At 50.2% G+C, this 15,511-nt stretch overlaps 2 protein-coding genes across 2 annotated transcripts; both read left to right on the forward strand.

Annotated features, from left to right (window-relative positions):
* Window positions 1-4,827: 4,827 nt before the first annotated feature.
* LOC138352721 (uncharacterized) lies at window positions 4,828-6,302 on the forward strand. Its single transcript, XM_069305303.1, has 3 exons — window positions 4,828-5,061; window positions 5,456-5,982; window positions 6,113-6,302. The coding sequence occupies exons 1-3, from the start codon at window positions 4,828-4,830 to the stop codon at window positions 6,300-6,302; spliced, it is 951 nt and encodes a 316-aa protein (XP_069161404.1).
* Window positions 6,303-10,502: 4,200 nt separating this feature from the next.
* LOC138352722 (uncharacterized) lies at window positions 10,503-15,505 on the forward strand. Its single transcript, XM_069305304.1, has 2 exons — window positions 10,503-10,617; window positions 13,926-15,505. The coding sequence occupies exons 1-2, from the start codon at window positions 10,503-10,505 to the stop codon at window positions 15,503-15,505; spliced, it is 1,695 nt and encodes a 564-aa protein (XP_069161405.1).
* Window positions 15,506-15,511: the final 6 nt, after the last annotated feature.

A 15,511-nucleotide genomic window follows, 5' to 3' on the forward strand; every position in this document is an offset into this window, starting at 1 on the left:
ATTCACTCCTCGCCTTAAGGACTGTTTCTTGCGATGGATTCTAATGACTCAATGTCTAAGATGATCACAAGAACTCATAATATTAGCGATTTCCTGCCCGAAACGCTTTGCGTAATAGTGGCTTTAGGCATTGTATGTACTAGCTCTTATCTATAAAGCCAACAAACTTTGTAAAATCTCTATGTATGTACCTTTACCTAAATAAAAATTATTATTATTATAGTATTGACGAGTAATTAACATTCCACGTCAAGATCAGGGGCCAGATTCACGAAAGCACTTACGAACGTGTACATCTTTCCTCAATCTTTGACGGCTTTGGTTACATTTATTAAACAGTTTACAAGCAGGAAAACTTGCCAATCAACTGTTGTTATTGTTATAAACAGCCTCCTGGTGCTTCGGAGCTCATTAACTGTTTAATAATTGTAAACAAAGCCGCCAAAGATTGAGAAAAGATGTACAGGTTCGTAAGTGCTTTCGTGAATGTGGCCCCAGACACTGAATTTCTTCCTGCCATTGATAATTACAATGACACTATTTGTTTTGCATTTGTGCTGAACTTACGAAACATTTATAGTCTTGTGTAATTACCTAAGTGTAGTTACAGGATGAGAGCTACGCTCGTGGTGTCCCGTCTTCCCAGCACTCTTTGTGTGCGCAGTTGGGTGCGAGAAAAAGTGCTATTTCTATACTACTTTAAAGTTGCATTTTCAGACACATTGTAACGTAATGTCTGCATAGAGCGATCATTCTTAACTAGAAAGCGAACAACATAATGATACACGGCCTTATCAAGCTTATCAGAAGGGGAAATCAAACAAGGATGAACAATTAACCGTATTTATTGCACCAATGACAATGTTGTGGTCAGGAGGAAGGCGTTGAGCCTACGGTACACTTGGGGTAAGGCTCAGGTGTATGTGTGGTACACACAGGTGGTGGTCCCTTTCTGGCCGGGGGTCTTAAACCCTCAGGTCCTCTCCAGCTCTGCTCTCCACCAGTCTAGGGTAGCCTGAGGCAGTTTGTGCAGCCCTCTTGAGCAGCCTGGGTCAGCCCCTCGTGTTGTTCCTCAGGATAGGCTCTTACAGCCTGTCGTGTAGCGTAGGTCATCCTGCTGTGTAGTCTAAGGTAGCCTATCATGCGGTCTAGAAGAATCTGTTATAAAGCCTAGGCCATCCTGCCATATAGCCTAGGATAGCCGGTGTCTTAGGGGTATTCTAGTGTGACGCTTAGGATAGCCAGATAGGAGAAAAAGGTGTCACCTGCTATGTAGTAAAGGTAGCCTCCTAAATAGCCTAAGTTAAACGTCAGCATGGCTTAGCATAGCCTGCTGAGTAGCCTGGAACAGCCTGCGTATGATCTAGGGATGCAATTGTCATGTAGTCTATCGTTCAGCTTTGGGTAGCCTGTCATATAGCTTGGTGTAGTCTAGGAAAGGCTGTCTATAGTTAAATATACCCTGTCAAGTTGCTTGTGGTGTAGCCTTACTAACATATTGTGCTATCACCGGTAGCCTTCTGCGTAGCCTTTGGCGAAGCCTGGGTTAAACTATTGTGTCAGCTTAGCGTGTGACTTTAGGATAACTTGTCGTATAGCCTAAAGATAGCTGGTCGTGTAGCCTCTAATGTAGGTCTGTAGTAGACAAGCCTTCAAGCAGAAGCTTGTCGTGTAGCCTAAGTTTAGCTTCCGTGTAGCCTATGTTGTGCCGGATAGCCTAATAGTCTTTCATGTTGCATAGTATAGTCTAGGATAACCTCTCGTAGAGCCAAAGGTAATCAAAACATGGAGATTTGCCAATCATCACAATAAAATTTGTCTAGCCTAGCCCACTAAGTCGGCTACAGTAGTCTGAAGTGTGATATAATATTGCTTATATTGTAATCCATCATAGTTTACAGTGTAAACTGCGTGTAGCCTAGTATAGTCCATTAAATAGCCTGACATGATTCATTAAGAAAAGGAAAGTTTTGATTGATTACTGTGCTGGTTCAGGAATGATCATTAGCTCGTAACCGCTAAACAATATTTGCGTGAGTAGTCCCCGATAAATAATCATGTTGTCTATCACATATTATGAAGTCTATCCTAGCCTATCCTGTAGACGAACCTAGCCTGGCGTCTATCCTAGCCTATCGTGTAGACAAGCCTAGCCTAGAGTAAAATAAAACTGGTTTAGCCTAGGAAAATAATCTTTTGAGGTTTGCATTTCCTTGTGAATTTGGGTAAGGTGCCCAAATACCCTCTTGGACAGGGGAGGCTACCTGGGAACCTCATATAGCTCCTAGGGGTAGGGGCTACTTAGGACCCATATATTCCATTGGCCAGGGGCTACGAAGGTCCCACACAGATACATGGGTTTGAACTAGTCTTGGTCACGTTTCTATGCTACCTAGGAAGTACCATATACTGGACCAGCTGCCCCGGGGCATGAGGTCACTAGGGTACGAGGGGACAGTCCCCTAGGTGCTGCTACAAGGTGAGTAGCCCTGGTCTAGGTACGAGGCAACTAGCACTAGTAAGATGACTAGCTTCGCCTCGACAAGCCAGAGAGGGCCTGGAGTTCAAGCGCCCGCCGACACATACCGTTTGATTATTGTGATTTTTATCCACAAGTCAACATTTTGCTACTGTTCATGTCGTCAGTTGTCTTGTGGCTGTTGTGGAATGTTGAGTGCATGAGTGACCGTCGCATTCCATAGAGTGTGGGAGCTGGGAACCTCACTTCAGCAGCTCTACGGAGTGCAGGAGGTGGGTTCTTGTGACGTCTGATCTCTGCTCTACACATACAGATACAAGCCGGCTTCGTACCAGCGCTGGAAACTAGAAGCATTTTAGAGCCGTAATGGACTCTGGGCGAGGGAGGGTGGCTGTGACCTCTGCCAGCCTCCCCCTGCCACCCTATCTTGCCTACCTTTGCCAACCTACTTTGTTTGGGAGACTTGCTATACACTTTTCTTCGTGTGGGAGACTTGCTATACACTTTTCTTCGTGTGGGTGACTTGCTATGCTCTTTCGATAAAGCTTTTCATTGATTCTGACAATGTTGCATCAATATCATCCATGATCTCAGAGATTCTTGTCTACACACGCCTTCACTGGACCAGGAAATTCTATTTTACGATTTCTTATAAACATCCTGAATTTAGGGGAAATCATCAAGTCCATTTTTTTTAGGTCTGGGAAAATAAATAGATCTTTTATACAAGTTCAATGTTTGGGTTGGATCTGATAGCTTTATACTTGAGTCCAATCAAGCTGGAGCCTTCAGTGCTCGCCGGTGTGTGGCAACCGCCTCCGAAAACTACATTTTGATGTCAGAAATGTCTTAGTTGCAAGGTGGGTTTGCTTAGCACTGAAGCTGGGGTTTGTGTAGCAAGTATTAACAGAACCATTACAGCCTTCCAGGCTACCCAGTCCTGCTGCCCACTAGTCGTGGCCTCTGGGGGCGTGGCCTCTGGGGGCGTGGTCACCAGGGCCTATGGGACTACACAAGGGATTCTCACACCCTCCAAACACACACACACAATGAGCGCCACAGGGAGGTGAAGGCTGACACAACATCAAAGCCTCACGCACACACACACACACACACACACACACACACACACACACACACACACACACACACACACACACACACACACACACACACACACACACATGTACGCGTCTGGAGCGTCCAGATCTGGTCATGACCGTGGAGGCCCGTCACTAGGCTGCCAGGGTTCTCACTTTACGACTCAAAACCCGAACAACATGTAAACACTTTACAATAAACTCTACACTTAACATTATTGGAAGACATTGTATTCTGTTGCTTAAAATCACGATTCATTTGTTTTAAATAAATCTCTATATGTACCAACAGTAAACTACAAACATACATAGATACATCTATACATCTAAATACATAATTTTCTTATACTCTACATATTCTATACATATTTTGCTCCACATATATTTTGATACATTTGTTAGACTTGAAAGTTTGAGAACAACACAGAGATGCTGATGCGTCTACCTCTGCCCCCTTAGGGAGGGTGTTGGAGAGGGCAGGTGGGTATGTAGGGGAAGTAGGGCAGGTGGGTATGTAGGGGAAGTAGGGCAGGTGGGCATGTTGAGGGAAGGAGGGCAGGTGGGCATGTAGGGGAGGAGGGCAGGTGGGCAGGTGGGCATGTTGAGGGAAGGAGGGCAGGTGGGCATGTAGGGGAGGAGGGCAGGTGGGCAGGTGGGCATGTTGAGGGAAGGAGGGCAGGTGGGCATGTAGGGGAGGAGGGCAGGTGGGCAGGTGGGCATGTTGAGGGAAGGAGGGCAGGTGGGCATGTAGGGGAGGAGGGCAGGTGGGCATGTAGGGGAGGAGGGCAGGTGGGCATGTAGGGGAGGAGGGCAGGTGGGCATGTTGAGGGCAGGGAAGAGCAAGAGCGTGACTGCCAAACTCGAACACTGGTAAGCGTGACAGTGGGCGCCACAGTGCACAACAATGCCACAATGAAGACTACGTCGCGTCGGCCGTCCGCACAGCGCATGTCGTACGTCTCTCCTCCATGCACAAGTGACGCACGTCGCCTCCGTCCTCGGCCAAGGCGGCGTGCGCTTGTCTGGTCTTCCAGGGAAGTCTAAATCAATATGATTAAAGGAGATTATGAGAGATGAGCCAGCGTGCGTGGGGACGGGCGCGCCCTGCCTGCTACACATCAGCTAGCAGCCACGGAAGCAAAAGTAACCCCCAAGGCCTTCGACCCCCCGCGCGTCGCTCGAGCTAAACCACACAACATACTCTGAGGGCGCAGTCAAGGGCTTAAACAAAATATAATGAAGTTTAGCATGGCGAGCGAGACACCGGTGGGGCAAGGCGGGTGCCTGGGTATCCTGCCGACTAAAGTTCTCCCATCACTGCCCTACACGACCGACTACACTGGGGCAGACGCCACAGCCAAAGATGTCACCGCTGACGGCTGGCCTAGCCAACTCATGGCTGATCCAGTGCTGCGAGTCAAGAAGGATGTCACTGCTGATGAAGTCAACATACAAACTACTTCGGAACGAACCAATCCTTTGGTCATTTAAGTCTTACTTGTGAACCAAGAAACTCGTACTTCGAGACAAAGAGACCGGCGGATAATGAACAAGAGAGAACACATGGATGATGCTCTCAAAACACCTGGTTTGGGGTTTAAACTATCATTCAGAGGTGTAACGAAGGTGTTAACGACCTGTTACAGTTGGAGCCCCGTCAGAGGTGAGCGGCCAGTTGGGGTCCGGATACCTGAGCACCTCGACATACTCTGTGGCAAGACAGTGCGGTCTTCAGCAAGTTCTTAACCGGCCACCCTCGACCAGTGACACTCTTCTACAGAACTGAACTTCGTATGTCCTAACTCTCAACTCCTGGAGGTGCTGCCTGCTTGGCTCTTGGCGGTGTGCTCTGGTGGTGTTTGGTGACTGTGTCAAGTGTGCTCTGGCGGTGTTTAGTGACTGTGTCAGGTGTGCTCTGGCGGTGTTTGGTGACTGTGTCAGGTGTGCTCTGGTGGTGTTTGGTGACTGTGTCAAGTGTGCTCTGGTGGTGTTTAGTAACTGTGTCAGGTGTGCTCTGGCGGTGTTTGGTGACTGTGTCAGGTGTGCTCTGGCGGTGTTTGGTGACTGTGTCAAGTGTGCTCTGGTGGTGTTTAGTGACTGTGTCAGGTGTGCTCTGGTGGTGTTTGGTGACTGTGTCAGGTGTGCTCTGGCGGTGTTTGGTGACTGTGTCAAGTGTGCTCTGGTGGTGTTTAGTGACTGTGTCAGGTGTGCTGTGGTGGTGTTTGGTGACTGTGTCAAGTGTGCTCTGGTGGTGTTTGGTGACTGTGTCAGGTGTGCTCTGGTGGTGTTTGGTGACTGTGTCAGGTGTGCTCTGGTGGTGTTTGGTGACTGTGTCAAGTGTGCTCTGGTGGTGTTTGGCGACTGTGTCAGGTGTGCTCTGGTGGTGTTTGGTGACTGTGTCAGGTGTGCTCTGGTGGTGTTTGGTGACTGTCAAGTGTGCTCTGGTGGTGTTTGGTGACTGTGTCAGGTGTGCTGTGGTGGTGTTTGGTGACTGTGTCAAGTGTGCTCTGGTGGTGTTTGGTGACTGTGTCAGGTGTGCTCTGGTGGTGTTTGGTGACTGTGTCAGGTGTGCTCTGGCGGTGTTTGGTGACTGTGTCAGGTGTGCTCTGGCGGTGTTTGGTGACTGTACCAAGTGCTGCTCAGACAGCTCACCAAACACATGTAAACAGCGCACCACGGCCAAACATGATGTGAAAGGGGTGACAGCTCTGACACGCGCGTGACGTCACCGATGTGACACAAACAGACATTATACAGATTAAGAACATTAGATGTTATTGTGTCTGTCACAATTGGATACAAATAGTGGAGTGTAACATGGTAATATTGGATGGTTGGAGGCCTTGTTTCACCAAGTCTGGACAATGGTGGTGGTGGAAAAGCCTCTCTGTCTGTTTCTGTCTGTCTGTCTGTCTGTCTCTCTCTCTGCTGAAGGTATTTCTTGCTATCAATTTCCTGTCAGCCACTGTCTAAGCAACCCCTTGATGTCTGACACTGTCTAAACGGGACCCAATCAGTGTACAAGTGCTGGTGTGAGGTGTACAAGTGCTGGAGAGGTGTACAAGTGCTGGTGTGAGGTGTACAAGTGATGGAGAGGTGAACAAGTGCTGGTGTGAGGTGTACAAGTGCTGGTGTGAGGTGTACAAGTGCTGGTGTGAGGTGTACAAGTGCTGGTGTGAGGTGTACAAGTGATGGAGAGGTGTACAAGTGCTGGTGTGAGGTGTACAGGTGCTGGAGAGGTGTACAGGTGCTGGAGAGGTGTACAAGTGCTGGTGTGAGGTGTACAGGTGCTGGAGAGGTGTACAAGTGCTGGTGTGAGGTGTACAAGTGATGGAGAGGTGTACAAGTGCTGATGTGAGGTGTACAAGTGATGGAGAGGTGTACAAGTGCTGGTGTGAGGTGTACAGGTGCTGGAGAGGTGTACAAGTGCTGGTGTGAGGTGTACAAGTGCTGGTGTGAGGTGTACAAGTGATGGAGAGGTGTACAAGTGCTGGTGTGAGGTGTACAGGTGCTGGAGAGGTGTACAAGTGCTGGTATGAGGTGTACAAGTGTTGGTGTGAGGTGTACAAGTGCTGGAGAGGTGTACAAGTGCTGGTATGAGGTGTACAAGTGTTGGTGTGAGGTGTACAAGTGCTGGTGTGAGGTGTACAAGTGCTGGTATGAGGTGTACAAGTGCTGGAGTGAGATGTACAAGTGCTGGTGTGAGGTGTACAAGTGCTGGTGTGAGGTGTACAAGTGCTGGTGTGAGGTGTACAAGTGCTGGTGTGAGGTGTACAAGTGCTGGTGTGAGGTGTACAAGTGCTGGAGAGGCGTACAAGTGCTGGTGTGAGGTGTACAAGTGCTGGTGTGAGGTGTACACGTGCTGGAGAGGCGTACAAGTGCTGGAGAGGTGTACAAGTGCTGGTGTGAGGTGTACAAGTGCTGGTGTGAGGTGTACAAGTGCTGGAGAGGTGTACAAGTGCTGGTGTGAGGTGTACAAGTGCTGGTGTGAGGTGTACAAGTGCTGGTGTGAGGTGTACAAGTGCTGGAGAGGCGTACAAGTGCTGGTGTGAGGCGTACAAGTGCTGGAGAGGTGTACAAGTGCTGGTGTGAGGTGTACAAGTGCTGGAGAGGCGTACAAGTGCTGGTGTGAGGTGTACAAGTGCTGGAGAGGTGTACAAGTGCTGGAGAGGTGTACAAGTGCTGGTGTGAGGTGTACAAGTGCTGGTGTGAGGTGTACAAGTGCTGGAGAGGCGTACAAGTGCTGGTGTGAGGTGTACAAGTGCTGGAGAGGTGTACAAGTGCTGGTGTGAGGCGTACAAGTGCTGGTGTGAGGTGTACACGTGCTGGAGAGGCGTACAAGTGCTGGTGTGAGGCGTACAAGTGCTGGTGTGAGGCGTACAAGTGCTGGTGTGAGGTGTACAAGTGCTGGTGTGAGGTGTACAAGTGCTGGTGTGAGGTGTACAAGTGCTGGAGAGGTGTACAAGTGCTGGTGTGAGGTGTGCAAGTGCTGGAGAGGTGTACAAGTGCTGGTGTGAGGTGTACAAGTGCTGGTGTGAGGTGTACAAGTGCTGGTGTGAGGTGTACAAGTGCTGGTGTGAGGCGTACAAGTGCTGGTGTGAGGCGTACAAGTGCTGGTGTGAGGTGTACAAGTGCTGGTGTGAGGTGTACAAGTGCTGGTGTGAGGTGTACAAGTGCTGGTGTGCAAGTGCTGGAGAGGTGTGCTGGTGTGAGGTGTACAAGTGCTGGTGTGAGGTGTACAAGTGCTGGTGTGAGGTGTACAAGTGCTGGCGTTAGGTGTACAAGTACTGGAGAGGTGTACAAGTGCTGGAGAGGTGTACAAGTGCTGGTGTTAGGTGTACAAGTGCTGGAGAGGTGTACAAGTGCTGGAGAGGTGTACAAGTGCTGGAGAGGTGTACAAGTGCTGGAGAGGTGTACAAGTGCTGGTGTTAGGTGTACAAGTGCTGGTGTTAGGTGTACAAGTGCTGGTGTTAGGTGTACAAGTGCTGGAGAGGTGTACAAGTGCTGGAGAGGTGTACAAGTGCTGGAGAGGTGTACAAGTGCTGGTGTGAGGTGTACAAGTGCTGGTGTGAGGTGTACAAGTGGTGGAGAGGTGTGCAAGTGGTGGAGAGGTGTACAAGTGCTGGTGTGAGGTGTACAAGTGCTGGAGAGGTGTACAAGTGCTGGTGTGAGGTGTGCAAGTGCTGGTGTTAGGTGTACAAGTGCTGGTGTTAGGTGTACAAGTGCTGGTGTTAGGTGTACAAGTGCTGGTGTGAGGTGTGCAAGTGCTGGAGAGGTGTACAAGTGCTGGAGAGATGTACAAGTGCTGGAGAGGTGTACAAGTGCTGGTGTGAGGTGTGCAAGTGCTGGTGTGAGGTGTACAAGTGCTGGGGAGGTGTACAAGTGCTGGAGAGGTGTACAAGTGCTGGTGTGAGATGTACAAGTGCTGGTGTGAGGTGTACAAGTGCTGGAGAGGTGTACAAGTGCTGGAGAGGTGTACAAGTTCTGGTGTGAGGTGTACAAGTGCTGGTGTGAGGTGTACAAGTGCTGGTGTGAGGTGTGCAAGTGCTGGAGAGGTGTACAAGTGCTGGAGAGGTGTACAAGTGCTGGAGAGGTGTACAAGTTCTGGTGTGAGGTGTACAAGTGCTGGAGGGGTGTACAAGTGCTGGTGTGAGATGTACAAGTGCTGGAGAGGTGTACAAGTGCTGGTGTGAGGTGTGCAAGTGCTGGAGAAGTGTACAAGTGCTGGAGAGGTGTACAAGTGCTGGTGTGAGGTGTGCAAGTGCTGGAGAGGTGTACAAGTGCTGGAGAGGTGTACAAGTGCTGGTGTGAGGTGTACAAGTGCTGGAGAGGTGTGCAAGTGCTGGAGAGGTGTACAAGTGCTGGTGTGAGGTGTACAAGTGCTGGTGTGAGGTGTACAAGTGCTGGAGAGGTGTGCAAGTGCTGGAGAGGTGTACAAGTGCTGATGTGAGGTGTACAAGTGCTGGCGTGAGGTGTACAAGTGCTGGCGTGAGGTGTACAAGTGCTGGTGTGAGGTGTACAAGTGCTGGCGTGAGGTGTACAAGTGCTGGTGTGAGGTGTACAAGTGCTGGAGAGGTGTGCAAGTGCTGGAGAGGTGTACAAGTGCTGGTGTGAGGTGTGCAAGTGCTGGAGAGGTGTGCAAGTGCTGGAGAGGTGTACAAGTGCTGGTGTGAGGTGTACAAGTGCTGGAGAGGTGTGCAAGTGCTGGAGAGGTGTACAAGTGCTGGAGAGGTGTACAAGTGCTGGAGAGGTGTACAAGTGCTGGTGTGAGGTGTACAAGTGCTGGCGTGAGGTGTACAAGTGCTGGTGTGAGGTGTACAAGTGCTGGTGCGAGGTGTACAAGTGCTGGTGTGAGGTGTACAAGCGCTGGAGAGTTGTACAGGTGTGTGTCGAAGCTCATTAATAAAGCACACATGTGTAAATGTGGTTGAAGATTCACATATACACGTGACTAAATGCTCACATGAGTCCATATATGCTCTGAGGTCATATGTGACTCTTCACATATGACGACATATACTGGGAGGTCATATGTGACTCTTCACATATGACCACATATACTGGGAGGTCATATGTGACTCTTCGCATTTGACCACATATAGTGGGAGGTCATGTCAATATCTCTCTGCGCTAGTAATATATTTATGGTTAGCCCTAAAATGACCATTTTCTTTGAAGAGTAACGTTTTCCTATTTCTTTATGGCTAACTATACCATATTTCATCACTGGCTAGATGGGGGAGGACAATGTTGGCGGGGGCGACCAATGACAATAGCGCATCGCTGTTACTGATATTTACCTGAATTTACCTGAGGGTCACTACACTTTAGCGGCCTCGTCGAGGACAGGAGGCCAGTGGCTTGTCGAACGTCCCCCCCGCCCCACATTGTACTCGGCCAGACGGAACACTGTACTCGGCTAGATGGAACACTGTACTCGACCAGATGGAACACTGTACCCGACTAGACGGTTCGTCAAGGGTCCCAGAGAGCACCCAACAGAGCACCCAACAGAGCACCCAACAGAGCACCCAAGAGGTAGCCAGTGATGGCTGTACAGCGTGAAGCACCTTAAGCTTTGAGAACACAATGAATGTCCTACAGTATAGTCAGTGTAGACCTCTTCCAGCTGGCCACCTCCCTCCACGCTGGTCGTTTGGTGACAGTATAGGTGTGTGTGGTGACAGTATACGTGTGTGTGGTGACAGTATAGGTGTGTGTGGTGACAGTATAGGTGTGTGTGGTGACAGTATAGGTGTGTGTGGTGACAGTATAGGTGTATGTGTGTGGTGACAGTATAGGTGTATGTGTGTGGTGACAGTATAGGTGTGTGTGGTGACAGTATTGGTGTGTGTGTGTGTGGTGACAGTATAGGTGTGTATGATGACAGTATTGGTGTGGTGGTGACAGTATAGGTGTGTGTGTGGTGACAGTATAGGTGTGTGTGGTGACAGTATAGGTGTGTGTGGTGACAGTATAGGTGTGTGTGGTGACAGTATTGGTGTGTGGTGGTGACAGTATAGGTGTGTGTGTGGTAACAGTATAGGTGTGTGTGTGTGGTGACAGTATAGGTGTGTGTGTGTGGTGACAGTATAGGTGTGTGTGTGGTGACAGTATAGGTGTGTGTGGTGACAGTATAGGTGTGTGTGTGTGGTGACAGTATAGGTGTGTGTGGTGACAGTGTAGGTGTGTGTGTGTGGTGACAGTATAGGTATGTGTGGTGACAGTATAGGTGTGTGTGGTGACAGTATAGGTGTGTGTGTGTGGTGACAGTATAGGTGTGTGTGATGACAGTATTGGTGTGGTGGTGACAGTATTGGTGTGGTGGTGACAGTATAGGTGTGTGTGATGACAGTATTGGTGTGGTGGTGACAGTATAGGTGTGTGTGATGACAGTATTGGTGTGGTGGTGACAGTATAGGTGTGTGTGGTGGTGACAGTATAGGTGTATGTGTGGTGACAGTATAGGTGTGTGTGGTGACATTATAGGTGTGTGTGTGGTGACAGTATAGGTGTGTGGTGGTGACAGTATAGGTGTGGTGGTGACAGTATAGGTGTGTGGTGACAGTATAGGTGTGTGTGGTGACAGTATAGGTGTGTGTATGGTGACAGTATAGGTGTGTGGTGACAGTATAGGTGTGTGTGGTGACAGTATAGGTGTGTGTGGTGACTGTATAGGTGTGTGTGTGTGTGGTGACAGTATAGGTGTGTGTGTGTGGTGACAGTATAGGTGTGTGTGGTGGTGACAGTATAGGTGTGTGTGTGGTGACAGTATAGGTGTGTGTGTGTGTGTGGTGACAGTATAGGTGTGTGTGGTGACAGTATAGGTGTGTGTGGTGGTGACAGTATAGGTGTGTGTGTGGTGACAGTATAGGTGTGTGTGTGATGACAGTATAGGTGTGTGTGTGGTGACAGTATAGGGGTGTGTATGGTGACAGTATAGGTGTGTGTGGTGGTGACAGTATAGGTGTGTGTGTGGTGGCAGTATAGGTGTGTGTGGTGACAGTATAGGTGTGTGTGTGTGTGGTGACAGTATAGGTGTGTGTGTGTGTAGTGACAGTATGTGTGTGTGTGTAGTGACAGTATAGGTGTGTGTGGTGACAGTATAGGTGTGTGTGGTGGTGACAGTATAGGTGTGTGTGGTGACAGTATAGGTGTGTGTGTGGTGACAGTATAGGTGTGTGTGTGTGTGTGGTGACAGTATAGGTGTGTGTGTGGTGACAGTATAGGTGTGTGTGTGTGGTGACAGTATAGGTGTGTGTGGTGACAGTATAGGTGTGTGTGGTGACAGTGTGGTGACAGTATAGGTGTATGTGTGGTAACAGTATAGGTGTGTGTGTGTGGTGACAGTATAGGTGTGTGTGGTGACAGTGTGGTGACAGTATAGGTGTGTGTGTGGTGACAGTATAGGTGTGTGTGGTGGTGACAGTATAGGTGTGTGTGTGTGTGGTGACAGTATAGGTGTGTGTGGTGACAGTGTGGTGACAGTATAGGTGTGTGTGGTGGTGACAGTATAGGTGTGTGTGTGGTGACAGTATAGGTGTGTGTGGTGACAGTATAGGTGTGTGTGGTGGTGACAGTATATGTGTGTGTGGTGACAGTATAGGTGTGTGTGGTGACAGTATAGGTGTGTGTGGTGACAGTATTGGTGTGTGTATGGTGACAGTATAGGTGTGTGTGGTGACAGTATTGGTGTGTGTGTGATGACAGTATAGGTGTGTGTGGTGATAGTATAGGTGTGTTTGTGGTGACAGTATAGGTGTGTGTGTGGTGACAGTATTGGTGTGTGTGTGATGACAGTATAGGTGTGTGTGTGATGACGGTATAGGTGTATGTGTGGTGACAGTATAAGTGTGTTTGGTGACAGTATAGGTGTGTGTGGTGACAGTATAGGTGTGTGTGGTGACAGTATAGGTGTGTGTGGTGACAGTATAGGTGTGTGTGGTGACAGTATAGGTGTGTGTGGTGATAGTATAGGTGTGTTTGTGGTGACAGTATAGGTGTGTGTGTGGTGACAGTATAGGTGTGTGTGGTGACAGTATAGGTGTGTGTGGTGACAGTATAGGTGTGTATGGTGACAGTGTGGTGACAGTATAGAAGTGACAGCACAAACAAGCACAGTAGCGGGAGGTCACAGTGTGATGCCAGCCACCTTGACCGCCAACAACACTGAGAGAGAGCGCGGGAGGACGCCCTCTGGTGGCAGCCTTGACCACAACACCCGCGGAAGGTTACCACCTCGCCTCTATCCTAACCAGTTAGTAGCCTAGTATCCTAACTAGTAGCCTAGCCTCATTGCTCGCAGTTAGGCCCGGTGGTCACACCATCAAGTCGACGGAGGTCAGGTCAAGCGTGACCTCAACTTCGGTTACAGACCGCTATGATTCCATGCCAGGTGAGGAAGGTTTGACTCCAGTCTCACACTAATGAGGGTTCGACGCCCCGGGAGTCGCGCGCGTGTAAGGCAGTGTGACAGGGAGGTCACCCTGGGTCAGTGTGCTGACCCCAGCCAGGTCAGCTGTAGTTTACCATCGTTACTGCCGAGTTTGGCGCTTCTACACTAAAGACAACACCACATTTAGCGATACTACAAGCCGTCAGCGCCCTCCGTGGCCGCGCTGTAACGAAGCTCCTATACGGTCTCTGAAGCAGTTGATCCTTGAGTTGTTGGACAAATTCCCTCCTTGAGGAGCGCAGACTTCGACGAGGGCGACCCAACATGTCCTGACGAAGCCTTGAGATCGAGACAACGACCCTACCGTTGCTGGAGGAGAGTGGGGGATGACCATTAGAGAGAGGCCTCGTTTGTACTACACTGTGGTCGTCTTCAGACTCCACCCGGACAGTTCTTGCTCCGGGCGTCTACAAGAACACTCCTGAAGACTCCACCCGGACAGTTCTTGCTCCGAGCGTCTACAAGAACACTCCTGAAGACTCCACCCGGACAGTTCTTGCTCCGGGCGTCTACAAGAACACTCCTGAAGACTCCACCCGGACAGTTCTTGCTCCGAGCGTCGACAAGAACACTCCTGAAGACTCCACCCGGACAGTTCTTGCTCCGGGCGTCTACAAGAACACTCCTGAAGACTCCACCCGGACAGTTCTTGCTCCGAGCGTCTACAAGAACAGTCCTGAAGACTTCACCCGGACAGTTCTTGCTCCGGGCGTCTACAAGAACACTCCTGAAGACTCCACCCGGACAGTTCTTGCTCCGGGCGTCTACAAGAACACTCCTGAAGACTCCACCCGGACAGTTCTTGCTCCGAGCGTCTACAAGAACAGTCCTGAAGACTTCACCCGGACAGTTCTTGCTCCGAGCGTCGACAAGACCACTCCTGAAGACTCCACCCGGACAGTTCTTGCTCCGAGCGTCTACAAGAGCAGTCCTGAAGACTTCACCCGGACAGTTCTTGCTCCGGGCGTCGACAAGAACACTCCTGAAGACTCCACCCGGACAGTTCTTGCTCCGAGCGTCGACAAGACCACTCCTGAAGACTCCACCCGGACAGTTCTTGCTCCGAGCGTCGACAAGAACACTCCTGAAGACTCCACCCGGACAGTTCTTGCTCCGAGCGTCGACAAGACCACTCCTGAAGACTCCACCCGGACAGTTCTTGCTCCGAGCGTCTACAAGAACAGTCCTGAAGACTTCACCCGGACAGTTCTTGCTCCGGGCGTCGACAAGAACAGTCCTGAAGACTTCACCCGGACAGTTCTTGCTCCGGGCGTCTACAAGAACACTCCTGAAGACTCCACCCGGACAGTTCTTGCTCCGAGCGTCTACAAGAACACTCCTGAAGACTCCACCCGGACAGTTCTTGCTCCGAGCGTCTACAAGAACAGTCCTGAAGACTTCACCCGGACAGTTCTTGCTCCGGGCGTCGACAAGAAAAGTCCTGAAGACTCCACCCGGACAGTTCTTGCTCCGAGCGTCGACAAGACCACTCCTGAAGACTCCACCCGGACAGTTCTTGCTCCGAGCGTCGACAAGACCACTCCTGAAGACTCCACCCGGACAGTTCTTGCTCCGGGCGTCGACAAGAACACTCTTGAAGACTCCACCCGGACAGTTCTTGCTCCGGGCGTCGACAAGAACACTCTTGAAGACTCCACCCGGAAAGTTCTTGCTCCGGGCGTCGACAAGAACACTCCTGAAGACTCCACCCGGACAGTTCTTGCTCCGGGCGTCGACAAGAACACTCCTGAAGACTCCACCCGGACAGTTCTTGCTCCGGGCGTCGACAAGAACACTCCTGAAGACTCCACCCGGACAGTTCTTGCTCCGGGCGTCGACAAGAACACTCCTGAAGACTCCACCCGGACAGTTCTTGCTCCGGGCGTCGACAAGAACACTCCTGAAGACTCCACCCGGACAGTTCTTGCTCCGGGCGTCGACAAGACCACTCCTGAAGAGGACTTGTGGTGACATTTC

Source organism: Procambarus clarkii, chromosome 54, assembly GCF_040958095.1.
Source record: "Procambarus clarkii isolate CNS0578487 chromosome 54, FALCON_Pclarkii_2.0, whole genome shotgun sequence".
Classification (NCBI taxonomy): domain Eukaryota; kingdom Metazoa; phylum Arthropoda; class Malacostraca; order Decapoda; family Cambaridae; genus Procambarus; species Procambarus clarkii.